We start from the raw sequence: 27,322 nt of genomic DNA, 5'->3' as shown, positions 1-27,322 counted from the left end.
CATGAACTTGACTTGAACAGGTCTCTTGCTCTGAGCTTCAGTTCCATTGTCTGTAAGTTTAAGGTAATGTAATCAGCTCTATCTTAGTTTTTTGGGGGATGAATAGAGGAAGCCAGTGCAAAGTGATATGTAAGCTGCTAGCTTAATAAAGATTAAATGGGGTGTCATTATATGGCTGGGACAAATTTTCTTCTGAATTTCCTGTAGCACTTTGTGCTCAATAGCAAGTTTAGTTTGGTTTGGAAGTGAGAGCTGTGGTCCGGCTGGAAGTAAGTACCAGATATGAAGTAAAAAGACCTGGGAGCAAAATCATGCCCTACCACCTCACTAGTGACGTGCCCCAAGTTAAATTACTGAAAAAAAGAATCCTAAAGCTGTGTAGCTCCAAGGTCACTCACTGTGAGAATTAAGTGGGAAAAGATCTAGGAAGGCACCTGGTGTGTTGCAGGTGTTTGGCTGGTGTTTGGAAAGCATTCCTTCAGGAAAGAGAAAGGTAAGGGTGAGTCAAAATGGTCCTGAACAGGCAGCATGCAGAGAGGAAAAAGCATGTCCCGTGATGGCCCTAATACATTTCCTCAGATGTGAATTAGGAATAATAATGATAATAATTCCCTTAATTATCTCTTAGGGTTACTGTAAGGACTAAAAGTGGTAAGATATCACCAGAAATGGAATAGGGGCTCAAAAATTTACTCACCCCCAAAAGTTGAGAGTCATGCGTAAGATAATTCTCCTCGTTTTTAAAGACAGTCTTAAGCCATGTCTAGTTCTATGTTGACTGACTATAGTACCTAGGATGGTTTTTTGAGAAGATGTAGGCAATTCACTATAAAACTTTCCTGCCTCTGTTCAGGCTGCCTTTTGGGTAATGAAACACAATAAAAATTACCAAAGATGGAGGAGGCAAGGAAAGAGCAGCTGATGGAATGATGACGTAGAAGCAAGAGGGACACACATTCTAGCAACTTTGAAAGATGAAGGCCATTTTCCCGAGCCCCTCTCCCCTGTCCTTTCTGCTGAAACTTTTGTGAAGGGGAAGCCAGCCAGAAAGTACCAGAGAAAGCACCAGGTGTTGGGAAGAGTTCCCGGCACTGACCCGATTTATTCATCTCTGCAATGAGGTCAGACTTGTACTACATGCTTCACCTGTGCATTCTCAGGGAGTTCTCAAGAACAGTCTCTGAGGCCGTTTCTGAAGCCCAGTAACATTCCTGGGTTATGGAGACAGTAAGTGGCAGAGCCAATAGTTGAACCCAAGTACAGTTGCCCCCAAATCCTCATCCTCAGATTCTGCCTCTGAGGATTCAACCAGTGGGTAGATGGAAAGTATTTGGAAAAATGAAAACTTCCAGAAAGTTCTAAAAAGCAAAACTTGAATTTGCCTCACACTGGCCACTATTGACATGGCATTTGCATTGTAGTTATAGCTATTTACATAACACACTGCATTAGGTAGTGCACTAAAAAGTAATCTAGAGATGATTTAAGGTACACGGGAGAAATTGTGTAGGTTGTCTGCAAACACTGTGCCATTTTATATAAGGGACTGAGCATCTATAGGGTTTGGTATGGGGGGGGTCCTGGAACCAACCTCGAGGAGACAGGGATGACTGTACTCTAGTTCCTCATCCCGTCAGATCTAAGCTTGGGTACCACTCGTGGCCAAAGATATCTGAGCAACAGGTCTATTTAGGGGCACCATTCAGAAGTGGTGTATGTCAGCCATTTGTCTTATTGGTCCTTCTAGATGTGGGACTGGGCAATGAGTTCTTTTACTCCTGAAGGCTCAGTGAGGAAATGGAATTGGTTTCTGACAGGCTTTGAATTCGAGGAGAATGTGAAGCTTAGCCTATAGCATAGTAACATGGCCACCATGTGAGGGGCAAGCAGAGGAGTGCCAGCGAGCCAGCCCAGGACAAGGGGAGGAGACCCAGGAGACCCTGGTGTTTCAGACACAAAGAGAGTGAGGAGACCTTCGCCAAGTCCCGGTGCTCAGCTGTGTCCCACACTTCTGAGAGATCAGACAAAACGAGAACCGGAAAGGCCCGCAATTTACCAGTTGAAAGGCAGGTTGCTTCACCGGTGCCTGAAATCACATCCTTCCTCTCATTCCGTTTCTATTTAAAAGGATTTCCCAGGGGTGGTTCTTTGATCGTGCCCTCAGTTTGGGGGGACGTGCACCCTCTTTGGGGCTCCTCTGTGTATTCCCTACTCCGTACAGGTCACGTAAAGTCCGTGGTCCCCAAATGTAACCATCTGATTGTTAAATCACCATGAAGATGTGTTAGCCACCCAAGCCTTTTCTGCTCCTGGACGTTTAAATCCATCAATCTGTAATTATAATGATTATTTTTGTCTTTGGACATATTTCAACTGCATGTGAGAGCTGATGTTTTTCTTTCTTTTTGTTTAGTTATATCAGTTTCAGGAGTACAGCATTATAATTTAACATCTGCATACACTACAAATTGATCACCACCATGTGTCTAGTTACCATCCATCAGCAGACAGTTGACCCCTTCACCCAATTTCTCCCACCCTCCAACCTCCTTCCCTTCTGGTAACCACTCATCTGGTCTCTGCAACTATGAGTTTGTTTTTGTTTTGTTTTGTTTTGTTTTCTTAGATTCTGCATATGAGTGAAATCAGACAGTCTTTCTCATCTGATTTATGTCACTTAGCATAATACCTTCAAGGGTCATCCACGTTGTCAAAAATGGCAGGATTTCATTCTTTTTCATGCCTGAGTAGTATTCCGTGGTGTATATATACCACATCTTCTTTACCATTCATTCATAAATGGACACTTAGGTTGATTTTCTATCTTGGCTAGTGTAAATACAGTTGACCTTTGAACAACATGGGCTTGAACTGCACAGGTTCACTTATACATGGACTTTTTCAATAAATACATACAGTACTGCACAATCTGAGGTTGGTTGAATCCATGGAGGCAGAACTTCAGATGCAGAGGGTCGATTATGGGACTTGCGCATCTGTGGATTTTGGTATCTGAGGCAGGTCCTGGAACCAATTCCCTGCAGATACCCAGGGACAAATGTAATGCTGCCGTGAACATGGGGGTGCATATACCTTTTCCAATGAGTGTTTTTGTGTTCTTGTGATAAATACCCAGAAGTGGAATAGCTGGGTCACATGGTGGTTCTCGTCTTAATTTTTTGAGGGGTCTCCATACTGTTTTCCATAGTGCCTGAACCAATTTACAGTCCTACCAGCTGATGTATTTTTTTTTAACTTTTTAAAAATTATGAAATATTCCAGTCATGCATTCTGATGGCTGAAAGAATGAATTAATAGTAGTCTAATCACCCTGGAGACACAGATGCTTTTGTGAGCTGGCACTGAAGTAAGGCTGCACATCTCTGTGGGAATGACAAGTGAATGAGTCTGCTGCTCACTTAACCTGCTGTTCTTTTCTCTCTCTGTTTTCTCTCCTAGGAAACAGATGGAAGACTGCTGTGACCCCGCCCATCTCTTTGCTATGACTAAAATGAATTCCCCCATGGGGAAGAGCATGTGGTACGATGGGGAGTTTTTATACTCATTCACCATTGACAATTCAACTTATTCTCTCTTCCCCCAGGTTAGTACAGAGTTTGTTGCCTTTCAATATAGTCTCTTCTATGTCTTGATATCATAGGAAAGGGATAATTGATTTTGCCTAACTAATCAGATCTACTTCTTTTCATCTTCTTACTTTTCTGAATTAGAAATGCTTCCCTTTATACTGTCATTTTTTCGTGAAGAAATCAAATAATGTTGTGATGCAGGGGCAGCAGTAGGATATTACAGAGTAACAGATTTCCTAGCCCTTCTGATTTGAGTCATATGAGACTGAAGAAAGCAAGCAGAGAAGGAAGCAAGATCAGGGAATTGTGGAATTCCAGTGCTTTGAGGTTGGCTCTGGTATGATCTTGAAGATTTGCAACACTGGAATGTTTTCTTAGGGCTGATACTCAGGGAGTGGGGACCATATGGTCAGAAGTTGCTTCTTAGAGTTTGTGAATCTTAACCCTGTGGTTAGATTACTGCTATGAAGTGTAGGAGTGGTGGAGATGGAGAGAAAGTATTTGACCACTTTTTGAAGTGGTCTGAATCAAGCTTTGCTTCCTTAATGTTTTTCTTTGTGGTTTCCTAAGCATTGAAATCAAATGTTTTGCTAAAATATATCTATGTAGGTAGTGGAGGGAAAAAGGAAGTCTTTATTTCTAGGGAGCCGTAGTTGGAGATGGGAAGTGGATCTTAGGTGAAATTGCCGTTAGGGAGAAATTGAGAAATGAATGTCGGCTTCCCCAAGTCTTCACGCTACTCTTGGTTTGGCCAGATGATTGTGCAGAAAGAGAATTCATGGTCAGAGGTGGAAAACATATATCTGTATTAATAGCAAAGATTCTACAGAGGAGGCATCTTATAAAGTTTGAGGCACAGGCAGTACCAGATCCAAAGTCACGTGCTCTATGAAATAGCTCCCATTTGCTAGTTCATTCTTAGGTGTTTTCATCCAATTTAACGGTTTTAGAGTATGTATAATGATACAGTTGAAAAACTTTATTTTAAAATAGGAAATAGAAGGTTTAATTCATGGCCAGCATCCTTGTGCTTTTTCTCTCTTCTTCATTTGCCCTTGGGAGCCTTCCTTATGTCAAAGCAAATGATTTACAGTCATAAAATGTAGAATTGAATTTTGTCTCCATCTCTTCCTAACTAAATGCCTTGCTAAGTCACCCAACTCTTCTGAGGTTCAGCTTTCTCATTTGTGCAGTGGCGAGAGCAGTACCTGTCCACTCACAGAGTTGAGGTCAAGGACATGTCATATAACGCATGTCCAGGTATGCTGCAAACTACAAAGCATTATGTAAATGTTTTAGGTTGATTAATGTTGTCCTGGTTCATATACTGCATCTTTAGACTGAGGAATGAAGAATATAATTGCATTAGTCAGAAATCTTCTAGGCGTTTTTTTTTTTTTTCCGGTACGCGGGCTTCTCACTGTTGTGGCCTCTCCCGTTACAGAGCACAGGCTCCAGATGTGCAGGCTCAGCGGCCATGGCTCACGGGCTCAGACGCTCCATGGCATGTGGGATCCTCCCGGACCAGGGCACAAACCCGTGTCCCCTGCATCGGCAGGCGGACTCTCAACCACTGTGCCACCAGGGAAGCCCTTCCTAGGTGTTTTTAGCAGAAGGATATTTCATGTTGGGCATTAGGCACTTAAAAAATCGTTAGGCGAATAGAGGAGTTGGAGTCAAGAGGTGGCTCCTGGAATTACTTAGCCCAAGAACTTTACTGCCATAACTGTGGTTTAGGGATTAGAAAACCACCGTGGCCACTGCCATTGGCAGAAACAGGGCCAGGAAGATGGGTTTCAACTCACCTCCTCCCTCCAAACCTCCCTCAAGTGCATCTAGTGGGTAAGGTTAATTTACATCCAGAACACTAGTTGCAAAGAAGTCCAGGAGGGGCAGTTTTTAAAGCAATCCAGCTTTAGCAGGAAGCTAGAAAAAGGGTGGAATTGAGGTTGAGTAAGCCCATTCACAGCATCTTCTTTGTACAAATACTGATATCAACTTGCTATGAAATGAAGAAGAGATAAGGAAGCAATCTCCTTTAACAGCTCATCAAATAGAAAAGATTTTAAAGAAACCCAAAATAGGATTTTATAGATGAGGACTTTCAATCATACTAACTGACTTTGTGCTAGAAAATAGGTTTGAAGAGAAGAAATGATTAAAGAAATACAAACTAACTTCCCATCTTATCCGGTAAGTTGCAGCAGTAAGATAGCAGGAAACATTTTCTTTTTCAAGTGTGTGCACATGAATTTTGTGTCTCTGTGTACCAGCTGCAAGACCAAGGAACCATCCCTGAATAATAAAGGAAAAATGCTTTTTTCTTAGAAAGTGAAAGTCATCACATCACTCTGTGTGTGCACAGTCATTACAAAGGGCTGAACCAGTTCAATGGGTAGACTTGAAAAAAGGTTACCTGTGTATTCTTCTGAAGAGATTCTGAAATGACTAACTAATTTATAGAAATCCTGGAGAATCAGTTTGCATCAAAGGGTGTCTATACCCGGGCCCTCTTATTTCTCAGTGAAAGATTTCTAGCTTGTTATCAGGAAGCTAAGTTGTCAGTTAATTGTTAGGCTTCATTCATGCTCCCTGTGGGAAGAAAGTGGTGTGTGTTGATTGGGCAGAAATGCAGGTGAGTGAGCTGGGCTCTGTGTTGTCAGTTGAACAAAGCATCCCTCCACTCCCTGTTTCAGCAAGATAATGCTAAATCACTCCTTTGCTAACTCAGATGTATAACTTTATATCACACTTTTAATTATATATTTTAATGTATTTAGTTTAATTATATATTACACTTCTCCCCTAAATTCTCCATATATGTCAGCTGTCATTATTATTGGTATTACTCCTTTGCCTATTTTAATCACTGCTTTTGTTGTTGTTGCCAAGATGCAATCCAAGATTCTCTGTGTGATGTGGAAAGTTAACAGGTCCTGAATCAAGGCTGGAGGGTCCACAAGGGCCCTAGTGAGATGCTGTATACTTTGTAATTACAGTCAGTTGCTTCTTATTTGGACCTCCTATGACTTCCCATGGCAAATTTATTCAGTTCTGCCTCCTATGCAGTTATTTGCCTAACCACCTATCACAGTTTTCTAAAAGTCTGTATCTGCTGATCTCAATACCATCTTGTGAGCTTTTGAGGAAACTCATTTTTGTGCCTCGTGCAGTGCTTCACACTTAATATAGATGCTCATTTCCAGCTGCTCTCCCTGCCTATGTATGTCCCACCTGGGCTGGACCACTGCTGTGCCCTGGCTTGAACTATAGGAGACCAAGCAGGACAGTTTGATGCAGCTGTTTTCAAATGGCTCTATAAATGTATTTTGGTGAAATATTTGTTGAATATTACTAGGCATGAAGGGCCGAATTTGAATCCTCATGGAGGTTTTCTAGAATATGCAGTGCATGTGTGTGTGTGTTTGGAGGGGGCAGTGTGATGGTAGGTGTTCCCACTTTGAGAATACTTGAGGATACCTCCATCCCCTAGGCTGGGATCAGCTCTTTCCTGCTCTGCCTCTCCCTTGGAAGCCTACATGGTCCCACATTTGTATATAATACCGAATAAATGCTATTTTGGCTTAAGACATATTTTTACCCAGAAAGAGCATAAATTTCCTTGGCAATGAGTGAGGGAGTAGCAGGAATGTTAGAAACCACAACTGTGTTGATATAATTTAATAAATATTTTCTTTGGTGTAATAAATATATGGTCGGCCCACCATTCTCTTACATTGTGCTGGATAGTCACGTGAAATACATCACAAACTAGATGAGTCATTTTTCCTCAAAATATCTACCCAAGGCCATATGTAAAGAATCACAAAATATCATTAATGCACCACAGACAGACATTTCCAGCTGCTCTGGTCGCCATAAACTCCCTGACATCTTCCACTTGGCGTGGACCCACAATGCCCTTGGCCCAGGGGAAACCCAGCAGGATATTTTGAAGTAGTTTTGTCAAAATGACTTTGTTAGAATGAAAATACACATTTTTTTTTCACAGTCATGTGCTTAATAGAATCCTCTGAGCTCCTGGGTATTCCCGAGTCTCAGAGCAGTTTTTTTCTCCTAACGAAATTTAGATTCTACTGTGTAATCTACATCATTTGGTAGCTTGCTTTTTTACTTAACAATATGATTGTAATCATTTTCCAAACATATACCTTTTCAACTAGAAGGAAACTGAGGGGACTGTTTGGTGGGCATAGATCTTTGCCAAGCCTGTGTTGGTTCATGTTGTCAGACTTGTGTTTGGCTGAGACCTGACACAGGAGCTTAACCAAACAGGTATTTGTTTATCTCAAGCAATAGTTAGGAATTAGGAGGTGAGTAGCTTAGAGCTAGATGGTGGCTACACAGTGCCATCAAGTTCCCAGGCTCCTGCTTGAACGTCTTTAGCTGGTGGCCAAGGAACCTTCTAGTTTTGATCCAGGATCCCAGTAGGACAGAGAGGAAACAGAAGAGGAAATCTGGACAGACTCCTGCTGATATGTCAGTGGCCAGGACTGAATCTCATGGCTGTGTCTAGCTTCAAGAGAGGCTGGGAAATTTCAGTATTTCAGCTGTAAGGCAAATGCACTCCATGTGCTGACCTGGACAACTGCCTGCCTTAGTTTCTTCACAGGTTATCTCACTCTGTCCTTATAGCAACTCTGTGTGGTTGTTACTCTGGTCTTCATTTCATGGGTGAAACTGAGACTGAAGAGGGTTAAATATCTTATTCAAGGCTCTAGAGCTCGCAAGTGGAGGGCTGGCATGTAAAACGTGGCCTGTCTGATTTCCAAAGTATTATTATTATTATTTTAAATTAATTAATTAATTTTTGACTGCATTGGGTCTTTGTTGCTGCATGCGGGCTTTCTCTAGTTGTGGCGACTGAGAGCTACTCTTCGTTGCAGTATGTGGGCTTCTCATTGTGGTAGCTTCTCTTGTGGAACACGGGCTCTAAGTGTGTGGCTTCAGTAGTTGTGGCACTTGGGCTCAATAGTTGTGGCGCACGGGCTTAGTTGCTCTGTGGCATGTGGGATCTTCCCGGACCAGAGCTTGAACCTGTGTCCCCTGCAATGGCAGGAGGATTCTTAACCACTGTGCCACAAGGGAAGTCCCCCAAAGTGTTATTGTTTATTATCTTGTTTCTATTTTTTTCTTAAAAAGTCATGGGTTCTGGGGCTTCCCTGGTGGCGCAGTGGTTGAGAGTCCGCCTGCTGATGCAGGGGACATGGGTTCGTACCCCGGTCTGGGAAGATCCCACATGCCACGGAGCGGCTGGGCCCGTGAGCCATGGCCGCTGAGCCTGCGCGTCCGGAGCCTGTGCTCCTCAATGGGAGAGGCCACAACAGTGAGAGGCCCGCATACCACAAAAAAAAAAAAAAAAAAAAAAGTCATGGGTTCTGGTGGATTCATTGTTAATTTTTATCACGCAATCACCTTGAAACCATTTTAAGGTTTTTGCTTCCCTTATATAAATACTCTTAGAGGAAATGGAGAAATTCTTTCGTAGCTATCTGAGAGGGAAAAAAGTAGAGTACAGATATGCAGGCTCTAGGATCCTATACAGCACTGTAGTTGCCCTTTGACTTTGAGTGCCCTAGTGGCCCACTTTGGAAGGAGAAATAAGACCAGTTCCAACTGGTTTCTATTTTGGTTTCTGTTAAATGGGTTCTGGACCCAAATCCAATGTGTGTGTGTGTGTAGACTATGTGGAGACTTTCCCATACCACCAAGCACTTCTCACACACCAGCTGGGAGTCTTACAATTCAACTCAATTCTGACACTGCCTACCCGGAGTTAGCATCAGATTCCACAGGTAAAGAACTCAGTCCCACAAGACCACGCTCCACTTCAGACATCACTCATGAGCCCAGGTTATTACTTGTACTTTTGACCAACCGGCTACAAATGGGAAGTTCCAGTGACTCCCCCCATCTCAGGATGCCAATCGCAAATCCGAGTTGTCACCTGTACTTCTGACCGAATCAGAGGTTTCCACGACCTCCTTCTTGGGTTCTATTAGTTTGCTAGAATGGCTTACAGAACTCAGGAAACCCGTTTACTCACTAGATTACTGATTTATTACAAAGGATATTAAAGGATACAGATCAACAGCCTGATGAAGAGGCACATAGGGCGAGGTCCCCAACAAAGGAGCTTCTGTTCTCCTGGACCTTGAGGCCCTGCTTCGTGGCAAGTGGAAGCGCCCTGTTTCCCCAACCTGGAAGCTCTCTGAACCCCATCCTTTGGGTGTTTTATGGAGGCTTCATTATGTCAGCATGATGGATTAACTCCTTGACCATTGGTGCTTGATTCAACCTGTAACCCCTCTCCCCTCCCTGGAGATCAGGGGGGTGGGACTGAAAGTTCCAACCCTCTGTTCATGATTGGTTCCCCTGACAACGAGCCCCCATCCTTAGATGGTTTCCAAAAGTCACTTAACATCAACCCAGATGTGGTGTGAAGGGGCTTGTTATCCATAACAAGACACCATTTTCACCTTTATGGCTCTGAAGGATTTTCAGGAACTGAGGACAAGAGACCAAATGTTATAAAAGATGTTCCCTTTGCTCTTATTGTTCAGGAAATTCCAAGGGTTTTGCGAGCTGTAAGTCAGGAACTGGGCATGAAGACCAAATATATTTGGGAAACATATTTTTGTCATCTGAATGTTCCTTATAAATCACAGCATCGCGTCCGTGATAGAGAAATCCAGGTTCTCAAAGGAAAGCAAATTATTCTTTGCACACTGGTTCTATATTATAGAAATCCAGAACATGATCCCACTACCATTAAATAATTCAGAGCATTTACTCCTATCATCCTTGGTTAAATGGCAACGTTAGAGAAATATGTAGGGAATGGAGTCTACAGCTCTGGGTTTTAGACCTGGCTTTCTATGATGACATTTGTGATCCCAGGCAAATCATGTAACTATTCTCAGCCTGAATTTATAATTTTCAGTTCGGGACTAATAATACCTGGTGTTTGTATTTCAGTGTTATTATGAGACACCAAGTTAAAATGAGATTGGGGTGTAAAAGTGCTTTGTAATGAATGCACTGTGCAAACATACAATAATGTTACTTTTTTTATCTGCTTAAGCATTTATGGCATGTAAGCATTTCTTAGGCATTTTGGGAACCAATGGGGGAGAAAACTCTAGAAAAGTGGTCAAATCAATTTTCCATGCTGGTGAGTGGTGAGAAGAAATAAATCTGTTGAGTCTGGGATTTAGGGAAGTATAAATTAGTTATGGAGAATGCCTCAGGCTGTGCCAATTGGACATTTGTATCATTATAGTTGGATAATAATTATGATACGCTGAAAGTGCAATGTAAGATACATTATTAATTTCTAGTGAATTAAGATTGTGTATCTTGACAATGGATTAGTAGCGTCTGTTCCTCTCATTGTCCCGTAACTGAGCAGATGAGGAGAGTGGGTCATCACAGGACTTGCAAATACCTGTTATCCTCGGAGGAAAGGAAGGCACATGGTTAGAAGTTAGTTGCCCCACGGAGTAGTTGAGAGTAAGCTGTAAGACGCCTTTGTCTTTCAAACTTAGAAATAATTACAAATTCAGACCTTTCTCTAAAGAAAATTGTCACAGGTTGTCTATGGTTGAGAACAAAATGAAAATGAGTTGTAAGGAATGGTGTGTCTCGCCACGGTGTGGACCTTTCTAAAATATGTGACAGTGTGTAAAGTTTAGTACAAAGACTGATTATGGCTCAGGCTTAAAGCTTGCTGGGAACAACTGAAAAGGCTGCATGACACCAATTACCACTGAGTCAAATCTCATCCCGTAGGTCTGATGGGAGTGATAACTCTTTTCAGGAGGTGTTAATGTTCCACAGAACATTTTCTTCTTAGATTTGGTTCACATGACAGGGTGTTTTCCTGGAGAAAAAGCTGGTATATCTTTATTTTTCTTCAGTTGGTTTCTTCATCTTGGTCCTTCTTACTGGCAAATGTCCAAGTGTAGAAAGGCATTTCTATCTGATTTTGACTTCGTTTTGAGCTTTTGTTTTCATACCAGGAGGCCTCTGCTCTTGATATGCTCATTTGTACTCCTTAAGTCTATTAGAGATCTCTTAACTGCATAAAGATACATTTGATTAACTTAGATCATATCAACACTGAATTTTCTCTGGCTTAATTAGTTTGGTCAGGGAATAAAAAGATACAAAATGAGTACAGAGAACATTTTCTTAATGTTTGTATTTGTTCAAATCAGTTTACTCTCCTTCTTCTGCTCATTGGCCTGTAACCTTTAGACCCCATGGGAGCTGGCACAATATTCTTGACATCCCTCATGGCCTGACATATCCTCTTATCTGTAGGGTCAGAACTTCTGGGTGAAGAAGGGTTGGGGTGGGGATAGAATAGGGAAGCTAATTTGGCTGTGGAGGGTAAAAGGCGGTCCAGCTAGTAGCCAGAAAGGGTTATTAAGATTCTCACCCTAGGTAACTGTTTCCAGTAACCAGAAGATAATAAGGAGTAAAAGAAAGATAACTACCATATGGGATCACTTATATGTGGAATCTGAAATATGACACAAATGAACTTATCTACGAAACAGGAACAGACTCACAGGCATAGAGAACAGACTTGTGGCTGTCACAGGCGGGGGGAGTGGGGGAGGGATGGAGTGGGAGTTTGGGATTAGAAGATGCAAACTATTATTATATATAGGGTAGATAAACAACAAGATCCTACTGGATAGCACAGGGAGCTATACACAATAACCTGTGATAAACCATAATGGAAAAGAATATGAAAAAGAATGTATAACAGAATCACTTTGCTCTACAGTAGAGATTAACACAACATTGTAAATCAACTATACTTCAATAAAGTAAATTAAAAAGAAAAGAAAACAAACTTATGGTTACCAAAGGGGAAAGGGGGGAGGGAGGGATAAGTTAGGAGTTTCGGATTAACGTATACACACTACTATATATAAAATAGGTAAACAACAAGGACCTATTGTATAACATAGGGAACTATATTTAATATCTTATGATAACCTATAATGAAAAGAATCTGAGAAAAAATAGATATAGATGTATGTGTATAACTGCATCCATTTGCTGTACACCTGAAAGTAACAAAACACTGTAAATCAACTTCTTCAATTAAAAAAAAGAAAAAAAAACCCGATGTGCCAGTAGTGTGCAAAGCTCAGGCATGAAGATTGGGGGAGGGTGGAGCTATACCCAGAGAGCCAGGTTAAACAGTCATTGATTTCAGGTTCCCAGCCACTAGGCGGGGGGTTTTGGCGACTGGCAGCTTTGGGGAGGTACTGGCCAGAGGAAGGCAGGGTTCCATCCTTCTAGAGGCTTGGAAAGCTGATCATTTAATCCAGGCAGGGACTCAAGGGAACAAGGTGGAAGTTTCCAGCCTGGGGGTCAAAATCAGGCACCATTTTTGAGAACAAGGCGGAAGCACCTTTCTGGAACTGAGTCTGAGCTGGGCACCAGGAATATGGAAGGGCAACCTGGGGCTGTGTTTTGAAAATAAGACAGAAGCCAAGTTACCAGAGCCATACCCGAAGGCCAGGGTCAGAAGACTGCAGGTGTAACTTGACGGTGATACCCACAGCTTTGGGTGGCCACTCCCGCAGATCATCCCCCTGAAGCCAGAGCTGCTCCACGTTTCCCAGGGCTCAGGCCGAATCTGCAGTGGCCCCGATGTGGGTTCAGGCTGAGAATTAGGGCTGATAAAGAAGAATTTTTAAGACAAAAATGCTAGGTTCTTATCCTTTCCTGTGTCACCTCTATGGAGGCTGACAGGACAGAGGACGCAGAAGCTAAGTGAAGGAGAGAATCTGGGCAAATTGTTAATTAAGGCAATATGTTAGCAGCTTGACAGAAAGATAGGTGAGGGGATAAGTGTGGTGGAGAAATTCAGGATAGCGTGTGGGTGTGCTGTCTATAATGGAAACAGAAGTGCTTTTTGAGGATAACCAACGTTTTATACTCTGAAAACTATTTTTCATAAAATGTTTCTTGCCGAATTTTATTTTTCCTGTTTACCAAGACTCAGACCTTCTAACTCTTTACTAAGAAAAAAAAGGGTGCTGAGAAAAAGACAATAGCAAATGAAATTCATTCAGTAGTGTCTTTACTTGAGGTGGTCTGCTGTTAATAAAGCGTGGGCTAGCAGCTCCTTATAAATATATGATTATTTTGCTTAAATTTTTCTCTCCCTAGGGTTTGGTCTACTCTGCTTTTATATACATTTTGGGTCTTATCTACTATTCAGATGATAGCACATTCACAAAGTATTGTTAATTTTGGAGCCATAAAACGTATACATTTCCTAATTGCTTTTTCTTGTTAAAGCCTGACATAGACTTTGACTGTAACGCACAAGGTCATTAAGAACTGAGGTACTACAGTTGGCAGGCGCTTCCAGATGAGATGGGGATTATTGGAGGACTTCTTCAAACCCAAAGGCCAGTGATATGTATGGACTCAAGAAAAAATATAGTACTTCTTTTTGTTTTTATAAAATAAGCTTTAATCCTAATTTTATTTGTATTTACTTGTTTATTTACAAGTATCTATTGGTCCTGTTCAAATGTGATTTTTTAAATTGAGGTATAGTTGATTTACAGTATCGTGTTAGTTACAGGTATATAGCACAGAGATTCAGTCATACATACATATATATACATACACATATTCTTTTTCAGATTCTTTTCCCTTATTACAAAACATTGAGTATAGTTCCTTTTGCTATACAGTAGGTCCTTGTTGGTTATTTAAAAAATATAGTACTTCTATATGATCCGTAAAATTTAGTACAAATCAAGAATCAATAAAATATAGTCAGAGTTGAGTTAAAATTTAAAATAAGGCTCTGATGCACCAGAAATTCCCTTTCACATGTGTTGGACTTGCCGCCAAAATAAATATGCCCTGCAGCCAGCGAAACTATGCTTTCCTAAAATTTTGGTGATTCTGTATAAAATGAGTTCACCCATTCATTCATCAAGCATTTATTAAGCACTTTGTGCTGTGTACTAGGGACAGTGCTAATTCTGGGGAGGTAGTGGTGAGTAAAGACAGACCCATTCTCTCTCCCCACCGGCTACTGTCTTCAGTGTCCCAGAGGTTCCTTACCTTCCACATGTTCAAAATTAAATGCCCTCTCTCCCCAGCTGGCTTCTCTTCTCTGTTTCCTGCCTCAGGTAATGATACTATAGCCCACGAATCACTAGAGCTGACACCTGGGTCTTATGTTTGAATCTGTCCTCTGTACTAACCACTTACCCAATGCAGTTTTATTTTGTAAATATCTCTTGACTCCATCCCCTCTTCCCTGACCTCTCTGCCACTGTGGTAGTTCAGGGTTTATCCTCTGTTATATGGGCTCATTCATGAACTTTCTGACAGGTTTCACTCTTATGAACTTGCCTCCCTGCAACGCCCTCCACCCTGCTGCCAACGGCTGTCATTATAAAACATACATCTGGGCTTCCCTGGTGGCACAGTGGTTGAGAGTCCGCCTGCCGATGCAGGGGACACGGGTTCGTGCCCCGGTCCGGGAAGATCCCACGTGCCGCGGAGCGGCTGGGCCCGTGAGCCATGGCCGCTGAGCGTGTCCGGAGCCTGTGCTCCGCAACGGGAGAGGCCACAACAGTGAGAGGCCCGCGTACAGCAAAAAAAAAAAAAAACCTTAAATCTGTTTGTGTAACTTCCCTTAGGTCGCTCCTCTCTGCCCGCCGTGCACACAAGAGCAAGTGGCCTAACGGCGCACTCACCACGTCTGCTGGAGCAGTGTCAGTGGAGGAAGCTCACAGAGAAGGCCAAGTAGCGGCTGGCAGATACTCTGCTGCCTTTCCATAATTACAAATTATGAGATCCTAGACTTTCTGGACTCCAGGAGAGGGACCCTTAAACTAGGCTGACATATTAGTCGTCTAACTAGGTGTGTGTGATTCAAAGACTGTGATATTAAAGTGTTAAGATACGGCAGAGCCTTGGCTTTGGTCTGTTTTATCAGCTCAGTGCTTGTGGGTGATGGAAAGCCCTCTGCAGTCATGATTGGCAGCTAGAGGACAAGCCTTGCAGACACAGGTGAGTGACATAGCTTGCCAGAAAAGGATTTATCAATCAGCTCATGGTTCGGCAAGAGCTAGCCTCTTCCCTGGCATGATGGGAGGGCCAGGGATCCCGGTCTTGCTATTGGCCAGGATTGAGGGAGAGGCCACTTTTCTTTTCTGCACCACGGGGAATCAGTCTTGGTCAAGTTAACCATGCCTGATTACCACCTACAGGATAAAGTTCAAACTTCATACGGGGGCACACAGGCCTTCAATATCTGAACTCTCGGAGAATATAAAATAATATAAGCTTAGTAATAGCCATCCACCTTCTTTCTCCTGCTTCTCATTGCTTTATACAGTTGATCCTTAAACAACATGGGTTTAAGGATCGGTCCACTTATACGCAGATTTTTTCCAGAGGTAAGTACTAAAGCACTGTCCCATCTGCTGTGGGTTGAATCATGGGTTCAGAACCATGAATACAGAGGAACGAGTATAAGAAGGGCTGATTATAAGTTAACAGGAGAATTTTTGACTGTGCGGAGAGTCGGGGTCCCTCATCCCCCCACTGTTCAAAGGTCAACTGTACTCTGTAATTACCACATGACTTGCATTTCCCCCCAAAAGTTGTGCTTTTTTTATTCCCTCTGCCCAGAATATTCTTCCTTTCCTTGTCTGATGAATTCTTATTTTTCAAGATCCAGTTGAAGCATCTTCATGTCTCTATAACTGTCCCAGTTCCCTCTCCCAAATCTCCATTGCCTGCCATATCAACTAAAAATCTGTCCCCTGCCCCCCACCCCACCCAAATTTGTGTATATATCTGTCACCATACTATCGAATAGCAGTGATTTGTTCACGTGCTTTCTGCGCGCCAGACTGTGAGCTCCTTGAAGGCAGCACCTAGACAGGGCCTGGCGCATAGCATAGCAGGTGGTAAATGAAAACGAGCTGAATGAACAATAGAATGGATAGCTATTCTTCCAAAGCCTTTGCAACCACATGACAGCAGCCTCCTTCCTTTGGAAGGAGATGCTGCCTGTGCTAGAAGGACCCAAGATCATTCCCATGAAGGCTACAGCACTGGGAGAAGGAAAGGGTGTGGGATGGTGTGTCTGAGACCACCTTCTTAGCGTTCAGAACTTCATCCTAGTCTCAAGATGAAATGATCATAGTTTTAAAGTGAGCCACAGTATTGGTGCCGGACATGTATGTAGTTGTTATTTTGGTTTTGTTTGTTTTGCTATTATTATGAATCACTTTTCAAACACATTATTCTTGAGAAATTGTTACCGGGTATTGCTGAAGGACATTTTGATGTTTGTGAAGATCGTTTCTCTCTCTTTATCTCTATTCCTTATTTTCCACCATTGCCTCTGCCATCCTCTTCCAGATGACAGTGGCCTCTTGCCTAGAATTTTACGGTAGTCTCTTGTTGGCCTTCTTGTATCTAATCTGGCCTCCTCACCGGTCTGTTTCCACATTGCAGCCTGAGTTATTGTTTTAGAATGCAGATCAGATTATGCCATCACATTGCTTAAAATCCTTGATTAGCTTCCCATTGATTTCAGGATAAGACAGCCTTCTTAGGCCCACAAGAAGACCCTGGTCTGGTCCCTGCCTGGGGCTCCACCATCAGTTTCCATAGTGTTCCCTTTCACCCTTTACACTGCTTTCAGTTCCTCATAAACACTAAGCTCTGTCTTTCTATAGAGCTTCTTGACTCTCTCTCCCTTTCCCCGGGAGACTCTTGTCTCCTCTTTTCTAGTTCACTTATGTTAATACCTTGGATCCTGTTTGAGTATCATTTCCTCTCAGATTAAGTAATCAACCACAGAATGATTATAACACAATAAAGTCTCTCCCTTGGTATGTCTGAAATAGCTGTGAGAGTATATAAGGAGATTTCCACTCTGTTTTTCTTATGGAAATGGATGAATACTTACTCAGTTGCTAACTTTTATTGATATGACCCAAGTTGTTAGGGCACACTGGGGTCCGTGAACCTGGTACAGTTTTTCTGGTGAGAAATTTTGCAGTGCATATCAAAAGCCTTAAATATGTGCTTCTTATCTGACCCAGCGATTCCACATCTAAGGATTTACCTTAAAATAACTGATCAGGTTCTCAAGGTTGTATGTATCAGGTCAGTAACAGCATGAGGAATTCTGCGTGGAATGGGTTAGGGATGGCAGTCTTGCTGAAAAGTGGTCTTGAAGAGGCTCTTGCACGGAACTTTACATAAAACTAAGCCAACCTGATTGTTTATACCAAAGGAGAAAATAGAGTGGGCTCATCCCTCCCTCCCTCCCCATCCACCTTCCTGGATTTGCCACAATCCAAAGATGTTTATAGCAGTGTTGTTTATCATAGTGAAAAATTGGGAACCACCTAAAATATTCACAGTAAGGAATCAATTAAATTATGAGCCACCTATCCAGTCAAATAGAATGAGGGTATTAAAACAACGGTGGAAAGATGCGCATCATATCTTGTTAAATAAACATGCATGTTGCAACAGCAAGGATAAGATGATCCCATTTTGGTTAGAAAACAACTGTTTAGGATGAGACTATCTGAATATGACTTAATATTATTTTAAACTGATATTAGGGAGACTTTTCAAAAAACCTTTGATCTGTTCTTTGTCTCTTTGAATCCTGAATTTTTCACAAACTGCCTTCTAAAAGGACCTCTTTCTTTAGGTCCTGGAAAGGGAAAGAGAGTCTTCCCCAGTCTTTGGCTAAAACTTCCCTAAAACATGCATTTTCCTATATCTTTCTGGATAATTGAAGATTCACACTCATCTCTTACCTCCTACTCTTTGGGGGTTTTTTTAAGATTATATAAATATATTTTTAAAATTTATGTATTTATTAATTTTGGTTGCGATGGGTCTTCATTACTGCGCACGGGCTTTCTCTAGTTGTGGCGAACGGGGTCTACTGCTTCATTGCAGTGCGTGGGCTTCTCATTATAGTGGCTTCTCTTGTTGCAGAGCACGGGCTCTAGGTGTGTGGGCTTCAGTAGTTGCAGCACACGGGTTCAGAAGTTGTGGCACACGGACTTAGTTGCTCCGCGGCATGTGGGATCCTCCCAGACCAGGGCTCGAACCTGTGTCCCCTGCATTGGCAGGTGGATTCCCAACCACTGCACCACCAGGGAAGTCCCTAACCTCCTACCCTTTGAATAAATATAAGTCTGCTAGGGCCCTGCCTGGGTTCTAGAGGAGAAAATGCTATCAGCAAGCCAAACCTGGCCCTCAAATATCTTTTGTTTGGCTTTTACTGTTTAAAGAAAAAAGTCATCTGAACTATATTGCCAACATTAAAAACTAGATCTCATATAAAAATCTGGATTTTTAGTATTGCTTAGAAAAAAAAAATCAGTATATCTGGCAGCACTGGGTCCCAGTGCTCATAACAGGGTATGGATCAGTTCCTGCTCTTTTTGGTTTGGTCAGGTGGCCTCTGTTTACCATAGTTCTTAGCACTCCCTGTTGTCTTCCCTCCACTCTGCTTGTGCTTCCTGCCTGGATTCTGTAGGCATTTGATTTTGTAACTCTTGTGTGCTAGACTCCTTTAGCTCATCTGTGTATCCTTAACCTCTATACCAGTAGTCTGGAAAAGTTAACAGATTTGCTTTATTGGCTTATATTCCTAGCATCTCTGGGTAAGTCAGTCAATGAATGAATGAAAACTTTTATGTACTTATCGCGTTCAGTATATAATGTCTGAGGACATTAGGAGTTACAAGACATGCTTTATACTCTGGGGCAGCTTATTCTCTGTTTGTGGAGGATGGGTATATACACAAAATGGAGGCTAGCAATTGGTGCGAAATGCTAAGTGTCTAGAGTGTTTGGTTAGAGGGAGTGACGGTCGGCACTGTAGCTCTTTGGTGGCAGTGGGCAGGATGGTGGATGACGATCCCAGAAGATGAGATTGGTCAGGGAAAGTTCTAAGGAAGGAAGACCTTAGGTTGTATCTGAGGGTTGGTAGGATCTGGGGGGTCACAGACTTTATTGTGCACATGAATTGTGTAGGAGAACTTTAGCTTTTCGTGCTCTACTCAGAGATTGTGATTCAAGAGGGCAGAAGTGGGACCAAGAATACTCATCTTTAATATGCATATCAGGGTGATTCTGATATACGTGGGTCACACTGAAAAAAGGGGAGAAGATGGTAGGGTGAAATAAGTAGAAGTAGGGGTGTGAATGGGGACTGTAGAGGCTATAAAATTTAACTGATTGGAGGTTTGTATGGTGGTGCCCTGGGAGATGATGAAGGGAGCAATGCTGGGAAGAAAGGGGTGCTCTGGAAACAACTTCTTTTCCTTTTTTTTTCACAAGAAAGGATGACAGATAATTTATTATAAAGTTGGGGGGAGGTGGGAAGCCTCAGGAACCAGTTAATCTCAAAAAGAATATTCTCTGATTTCTGCATTAAAAAAAATTTGTTTTTTAAATTGGAGTATAGTTGATTTACAATGTTGTGTTAGTTTCTGAGTACAGCAGAGTGAATCAGTTATATATATACATACATCCACTCTTTTTTAGATTCTATTCCCATATAGGTCATTACACAGTACTGAGTAGAGTTCCCTGTGCTATACAGTAGGTTCTTACTAGTTATCTGTTTTATATATAGTAGTGTGTGTATGTCAATCCCAATCTCCCAATGTATCCCTCCCCCGTGATTTCTTCACTTTTTAATGGAATAGTTATATGTGGGACAGTACTGGGTTTGCTTTCTTTAAACTTAATAATTAATTTAATAGTTAATTAGCAGGCACTTGATCCGGTTCTGCTAGTTCAGGTACTTAATCAGTTAAATTGGATTAACAGTTTAACAATCTGCTCCATTACTGAGTAATTGCACACTATTTATAATTGAAAACAAAACAGATGTCTTAATTCCCACCACATTTTAGTGGGATAAACATAGAGCCAGGGGGTCAGGCTTTTTGCCCCAATATGTTGTATAGTGACTGGTGTATGATTGGTTGTCACTCAGTAAATACTTGCCAAATGTCCTTAGCTGAAATGTGTTTGATGTTTGTGGTTCTTCATTTCTGGGAAAAAAGAAGGGAATTTGATTAGGTTAGTAGTTTTCTACACCATCAAATTCCTTGGGGTGTCTCAGTGTCACTTTCAGGAATGAGAGAGACCAAGAGGTCGGGGAGGGGAGGGCGCCCACTTTGACCTCAAACAACATCTTCTCTTTTGTTTTTCTATTTTTGTTTCTTTTTACAGTTTTTTTCTGCATACAGCCTTGTTCAAAAAACAAGAGACTTCCATTTCCAAGCACGCAGAATAACGACGTCAACAGTAATAAGTTTAAAAGTCTCTGACGTATTGAAGAAATGATTTGATTCAATTCCACATATACTTACAAGCCACCGTGCACAGCTTTAATACCTAATTCTCATGACTCATTGAGCATAAATGAATCCTAACGTTCCTCTGATCTGCTTCAGTTTTTGAGCATTTCCTTGAATTTGTATGGGATCTTATTGGACACAATACCTGCAGACACTTCATAAATCTTAAGAGCGAAAAACAATTTGGTTGGTGGATAATTGAGTAGGGAAGGGGGGAGGGGAAGAGGCACTGTAGCAGCCTCAACAAAAATATAGGAAGACAAGAAATTTAGGTTGTATTGGAGGCCAACCGTTGTAAACAAAATGGTGTGGAGAGAATATTGGGTGTGAGCATAGATGATGTGGTTTGAGAAAAGGATGAGCAGAGAGTTTGGGGTGTTGGTGGGTCCTGAGTGCCTCTGTGAAGATCTCAAACGTTTTTGTCGGCAGACAACAGAGTACATTTTGTACTTTTCTGGTAGGGGAGTGACTTGCATTAGCCTTTGTTTGTTTATTTAATGATTTATTGAGGGATAATTGATACATGTATTTAATGAGCATTATTTGACGCACTCGGACATGCTGCAAACACCTGTGATACCATCACCTTTGTCTTAGAAGAATAACTGGTATATGAGAGTGAAGGAGGGATGGGGGATAAGAACTAGAAGCCGACTAATAGTAACCAGCCATTGTAAAAATATTTACAATGAAAATGGAAAGAGAAAAAGCATAGAAGAGCTTTTGAAGAGGTAGATGTTAGGGTGATATTGAGAGATGAGCAAACATGACTCCAAGGTTTCTAGGCTTGTTGCTGAGAAAATCTGGGTCCATTAAAAATAAAAATAACAGTTACTGATCACTTAGCTTGTGCCAGACAGAACTCATTTAATCCTCACAACAGCTGTACAAGGTGGATACCATTATGACGAATGAGAAGAGTAAGGCACCCAGGTTGAGTAACTTGCCGGCGGTTATGGAAGAAACGTTAAGCCAGGACTCAGGTGCAGGCAGGCAGGCTCCAGGGTAAGGCTCATCAGCAGGAAGAGGAACTGTGCATATTTGCAGAAAAAGAATCCTTCGGTGGTTTTTCCACCTTGGGAGCTGAGAAGACGAAGTCTCGCCATGACATGAGGTATAGTTTCTGCTGCTGCGGCTGCCACTTTCCGCTTCACTACTAAGAATCACTGGCCATTACCTTTGCAATGTGCATGCCCTTCATATTTCCTTTCCTTTCCACCATAAAAAGCCCCCCAGTTTTGAGAATTTTTGAAATGTGGTCAAAGCACAGGCTCAGCCTTCCTACGGCTTTATTTATTTTTTAAAAATATTTTATTTATTATTTATTAATTTAGGCTGCGCCAGGTCTTAGTTGCAGCATGCGGGATCTAGCTCCCCGAGCAGGGATCAAACCCAGGCGCCCTGCATTGGGAGCTCGGAGTCTTACCCACTGGACCACCAGGGAAGTCCCCCTTATGGCCTTAGCATCCGTGGGTCAGAAACAAAATCAGTAACTAACTTCAGTTAACCAGGAATTGAATATGAAATATTCAGTAAATCTGATGAATGGTCATCTTGTTACTGACAGCAAGTTTGTGTGCCTGACACACAGTGAGGCCAAACAAACTGAAACGTTGGTGCTTGGAACAGAAAAAGGTTTATTGCAGGGCCATGCAAGGGGACGGGTGGCTCGTGCCCAAAAAACGTGAACTCCTCAAAGGGTTTCAGCAAAGCACTTTTTTTTTAAACATCTCTATTGGAGTATAATTGCTTTACCATGATGTGTTAGTTTCTGCTGTATAACAAAGTGAATCAGCTATACATATACATATATCCCCATATCTCCTCCCTCTTGCATCTCCCTCCCTTCCACCCTCCCTATCCCACCCCTCTAGGTGGTCACCAAGCACCGAGCTGATCTCCCTGTGCTATGCGGCTGCTTCCCACTAGCTAGCTATTTTACATTTGGTAGTGTATATATGACCATGCCACTCTCTCACTTTGTCTCACCTTCCCTTTCCCCGTCCCCGTGTCCTCAACTCCATTCTCTAGTAGGTCTGCGTCTTTATTCCCATCCTAGGTTCTTCATGACCATTTTTTTTTTAGATTCCATATATATGTGTTAGCATATGGTGTTTGTTTTTCTCTTTCTGACTTACTTCACTCTGTATGACAGACTCTAGGTCCATCCACCTCACTACAAATAACTCAATTTCGTTTCTTTTTATGGCTGAGGTGAGTGAGAGGCTTGGTTAGTTGTTGCAGACGTCTTGGGGTCGGAATCCTTTGTTCTTGCAGCTGTCCACATAGGTCACGATGTTCTTGCCAACTTCCAACAAGATAAAAATTATTCTCTGTTCTGCATCTTTTTATCTCTGTATGAATGGACTCTTAAAGGTTAGAGCCCTGAGAATAGGCCATCCTGTATATTTCAGGCTATAGGCAACATTCTTTTACAAAAGGTGCAGAGTCAGCGTGACTAAGCACAGGAAAAGGAACAGATCTAATAAGGAATCAGATTTGTTCTTACAGTCTGAACTGATGTTTTATTTTTGGCTTCCAAAAGTTATGTCCAGAATAATAGATATGTGAAAAATATATAATATTCCTTGGAATGCTTAAGTGTTATTTTTTTTATAATGGATTGAGTCAGAAAGTTTAATAGGGAAACAGTACCCAATATATAAATATTCACATCATTCAATTTCCAGAGATGCATCCTATGTAGAAAGACTATTAATACTGAACTAATCTTTTTTAAAATCATAATTTTATTAGTGGAATAGGGAATACGGATTTAACAACAACTTTCTGGAAATTCATTTTGTATAATTGAAGAACAGTTAACCTTTTTTGAGTGGTAGGGATGTGCAAATATTCTGTAATTAGTATTTATAAATATATATCCCCAGGTAAAGTTTTGGGTAATATCTTTTTAAAGGGTTCAATAATTAAATATCTGTAATGAGAAACATTTGTCTCTGAAATAAATTAATTGCTAGATATTTTCATCATAAAAATGCTTAAACATGCAAAATAAGAAAACATCTGAAATTTTAATTTGGACTTCCAATGGGGCTGGTTAAATAACCAAAAAAGCAACTATTGGAAAAAGCTTATTTGCTGGAAAGGACCAAAGCTGCTTTTGATCCAGCTGCGTCTTGTCATTATTTTGCCTGTTTTTTTGGGCGCCATACTTACTAGGAACTTGCTTGTGGGAACTTGCCAGTCTTTAGTTGAAATAATAAAGTGGGATACAGAGATAAAGAGATGTGCATCTGAAGAATATGGTTGAAGGGCTGGGGGCTTCACTGATTCACTGGTTAGAATGTAATTAGGTCCTTGAGCAGGGCAGTGCAACTAAATAGTCCAGGACGGCATAATTAGATGGGTGGCTGAATGGTGTAATTACATTCAGAAGAGGGGTGCTGTAATTAGATGTGAGGCGGGGGGGGTGTATTTAGATGCCTAGGTTGAGGATACAATTAACATATGGGCGAGAAATTAAATTATGTGTGTGGGTGAAGCATAATTATGTGTGGGAGTCCATGCGGATACATGGGTGAGGGTACATAGAAATGAATGGGTTAGATGCAGTTAGATGTGTGAGCTCATGTTCTTATGGACAAAAACTTGATATTTTCATCAATAAGGGCGAGCATATGTTTTGACTTCATCACTAATGGCAACTGGCATAGAGTGACAGCCTTTCAGGCCTATCTAAAGGGTTGCAAATCAAAATCCCTGCTTTTCTGTTAGGACTTGAGACCCACATCTAACATTGACATTGATTCCTCTTCTTAATCATGGCACTTGGTGGTGTTCTAAGTACTGAAAGGTTTGGTAATTTTTCTAGCTTGAAAACTGCATGACAAGGAAGACTTACTCCTCCTTCCTATAAAAGAGAAGTCTGGAGGGAGTAGCAGAGCAAGACAAAGATTTTTCCTTTGAATTGTGAAGCGTGAAAATAGAATTGCCAACTCTTCCAGCTTAAAGTATCAGCATAAAGTTACATGTGTAACAAAACCAGTAAAACTTAGCTTGACAGACTCACTTTTTTTTTAGTTTATGAAACCATGTTTATTCAGCAATATTTATGGCATTTCTCCCCTTCCTCCCAAGTATAAAATTAGGAAGGCGAGGAATGTAGTTTATGGGTACAGTGGAAACAGAATGATAGAAAGGAGCTAGAGGAAGAAGAATCTAGAACAAGTTAGCTCCAAAAATCACCCAGTGCATCTGAGAAACATATTGAATTAGTGAAGTATGGTGAGAGTTGTAATAATCTGATATGTCCTGTATTAAATTTAAAACAATGGAGTCTTTTGTTACCATCTTCAAAAGCAGGAGAGCATTTTAAAATACAAATTCACTGCTTACAGAAATTCTTGATCTTAAAGTTATTTAATTGGCCACTAGTCTGCATCTGATTCAGTCTGTTAGTTCTCCTAATTCTGGACACCTTAGAGCCTCTTCTCATCTGTTTGGGGCTTAGGTTGTATCTGGTGGAGCTTCACCGTGGATAGAATCCAAGTGGGTCGCTTCCAGGATTTCAAACTTTTTGGCTTCCTGGTGCTCCCAAGAAACCTAGATTTAAGGTGAGTTATTTTTATTACCTGGATGTAGGGACATTACAGCCTTCTCCCTCATCTCCAGTTTTGTCCTACAGTGATTCTGCAGAACATTTTTTATTCTTTGGTTCTGATGCTAAGTTTTTACATTGTTAGACATGCCTAAAAGATACCCTCTCTCTCCAAGAATATTGGAACTTTGTTTTTTCAGGCAAGGCTTTATTGGGGCCCCTGCTGCAGCAGGGTGGGGAGTGAGAACAAACAACAGGTTCCCTTGCTTGCTTGCTTCCCCAAGGCGGGGCGAGCTTGTTCCTTACATGGGGTGAGGGTAGGGGTGTGTCCCGGGGTTGGGCCGGAGTGGTGGCTTCGGTGGTCTGCCCACCCCCTTGTGGTGTTTTGTTCAGGGCGCATGCGCACTATCTGCTTTTGCTCCAGGCTCTTCAGGAGTGGCAGTTGCTTTTTTTGGTCTCTTTTTTGTCCATAATTTTGCCCCAACTGGGCGTGTACACAGTTATTTTTAGTCCCATACAGTTTCTTTGTATTTTGTTGCTGGAGGAGAGGTGTGTCCAGGTACAAGCTCTGCAGCACTGCAGCAAAGGGTCCCAGGTCCCAGCCTGTTTCATTCCCCCCTGAGAGACTCTACACCCTTATTCTTTTTTTTTTTTTTTTGCGGTACGTGGGCCCCCCACTGCTGTGGCCTCTCCCGTTGTGGAGCACAGGCTCCAGACGCGCAGGTTTAGCGGCCATGGCTCACCGGCCCAGCTGCTCCGCGGCATGTGGGATCCTCCCGGACCGGGGCACGAACCCGTGTCCCCTGCATCGGCAGGCGGACTCTCAACCACTGCGCCACCAGGCAAGCCCTACACCCTTATTCTTAAGGGGTAAAGGGCCGAAAGTCTCTTCTTCTGAAACGTCCTCCTGCTGGACAGGGGCCGCAGACCCTAGCCAGAGGTGTAGCACTCCCTTGCTGACTTATGCACTTCTAATTTGTGATCAGAGGTGCTGTTACTAAAATGTTGTGTATTCCTGTGAAAATAGTCACCACAACTTTGTTTAATCCAGTTCTTTATTTACTAAATGGTTCGCACGTTTCTTTTTTCCCCACATCTGTCCTTCCTCCCTCCCTGCAAGGCCAGCCCAAACTCTAAGAATTAGAGATTGACGGTGGTTAACTCAATCGCTCATAGAGGTAGTGTAACTATCATTGAGGACATCTAGTTATGTCTATGTGATGGAAGATGAGTAGGTGATCAAGGTCACTGGGTCTTACTACTTTGTTGTCTTGTGTGGATTGCCCATGAAGAGGAAAAGGAAGTGAGGTGTTTGGCTTTGGAAATGACTTGGTAAATAGGTCTTTATTCACTTAATTATGAGAGCCATTCTGGGACGCTTTGGAGCTATTTACATAAGACAGAAAGAACAGGGTTTAAGTTCTTCAGTTTTTAATAGCCTTCTTCAAGGCATATTCTCAGCCAGGAATATTTTCACAGTTGGCATTTGTAGTTTGTTTCTGAAAAAGTCTTCCAACCTGTAACAAGTCTTTTCACTTTCTTTCGTTCCATAAAACATCAAAGACTCTAATTTTTGTCTTTTTTTTCTCAATCTTCCTAAGATGATCTATTAGGCCGAAATCTCAACTACCTTTCTTATGCCTAAAAACTTCAGATCTCAGGTCCCAGTGTCAGTTCCTCAGAGAGATTTTTCCTAACCTTATAGCATTCTGTACTTTCCTATTTGTTAA

At 41.8% G+C, this 27,322-nt stretch overlaps 1 protein-coding gene across 1 annotated transcript in view; it reads left to right on the top strand.

Moving 5' to 3' along the window:
• Positions 1-27,322, top strand: part of ST8SIA1 (ST8 alpha-N-acetyl-neuraminide alpha-2,8-sialyltransferase 1) — a gene marked incomplete at its 3' end in the record, with an annotated part of 146,541 nt that overhangs the window by 53,743 nt on the left and 65,476 nt on the right. The window contains exon 2 of the mRNA XM_082665447.1: positions 3,460-3,604. Coding sequence (XP_082521573.1) covers positions 3,460-3,604 — 145 coding nt within the window. The remainder of the gene's footprint in view (positions 1-3,459; positions 3,605-27,322) is intronic.

This window comes from Grampus griseus, assembly GCF_964374135.1.
Source record: "Grampus griseus genome assembly, chromosome: 11".
Lineage (NCBI taxonomy): Eukaryota > Metazoa > Chordata > Mammalia > Artiodactyla > Delphinidae > Grampus > Grampus griseus.
This window is presented reverse-complemented; position numbering and strand designations above follow the sequence as displayed.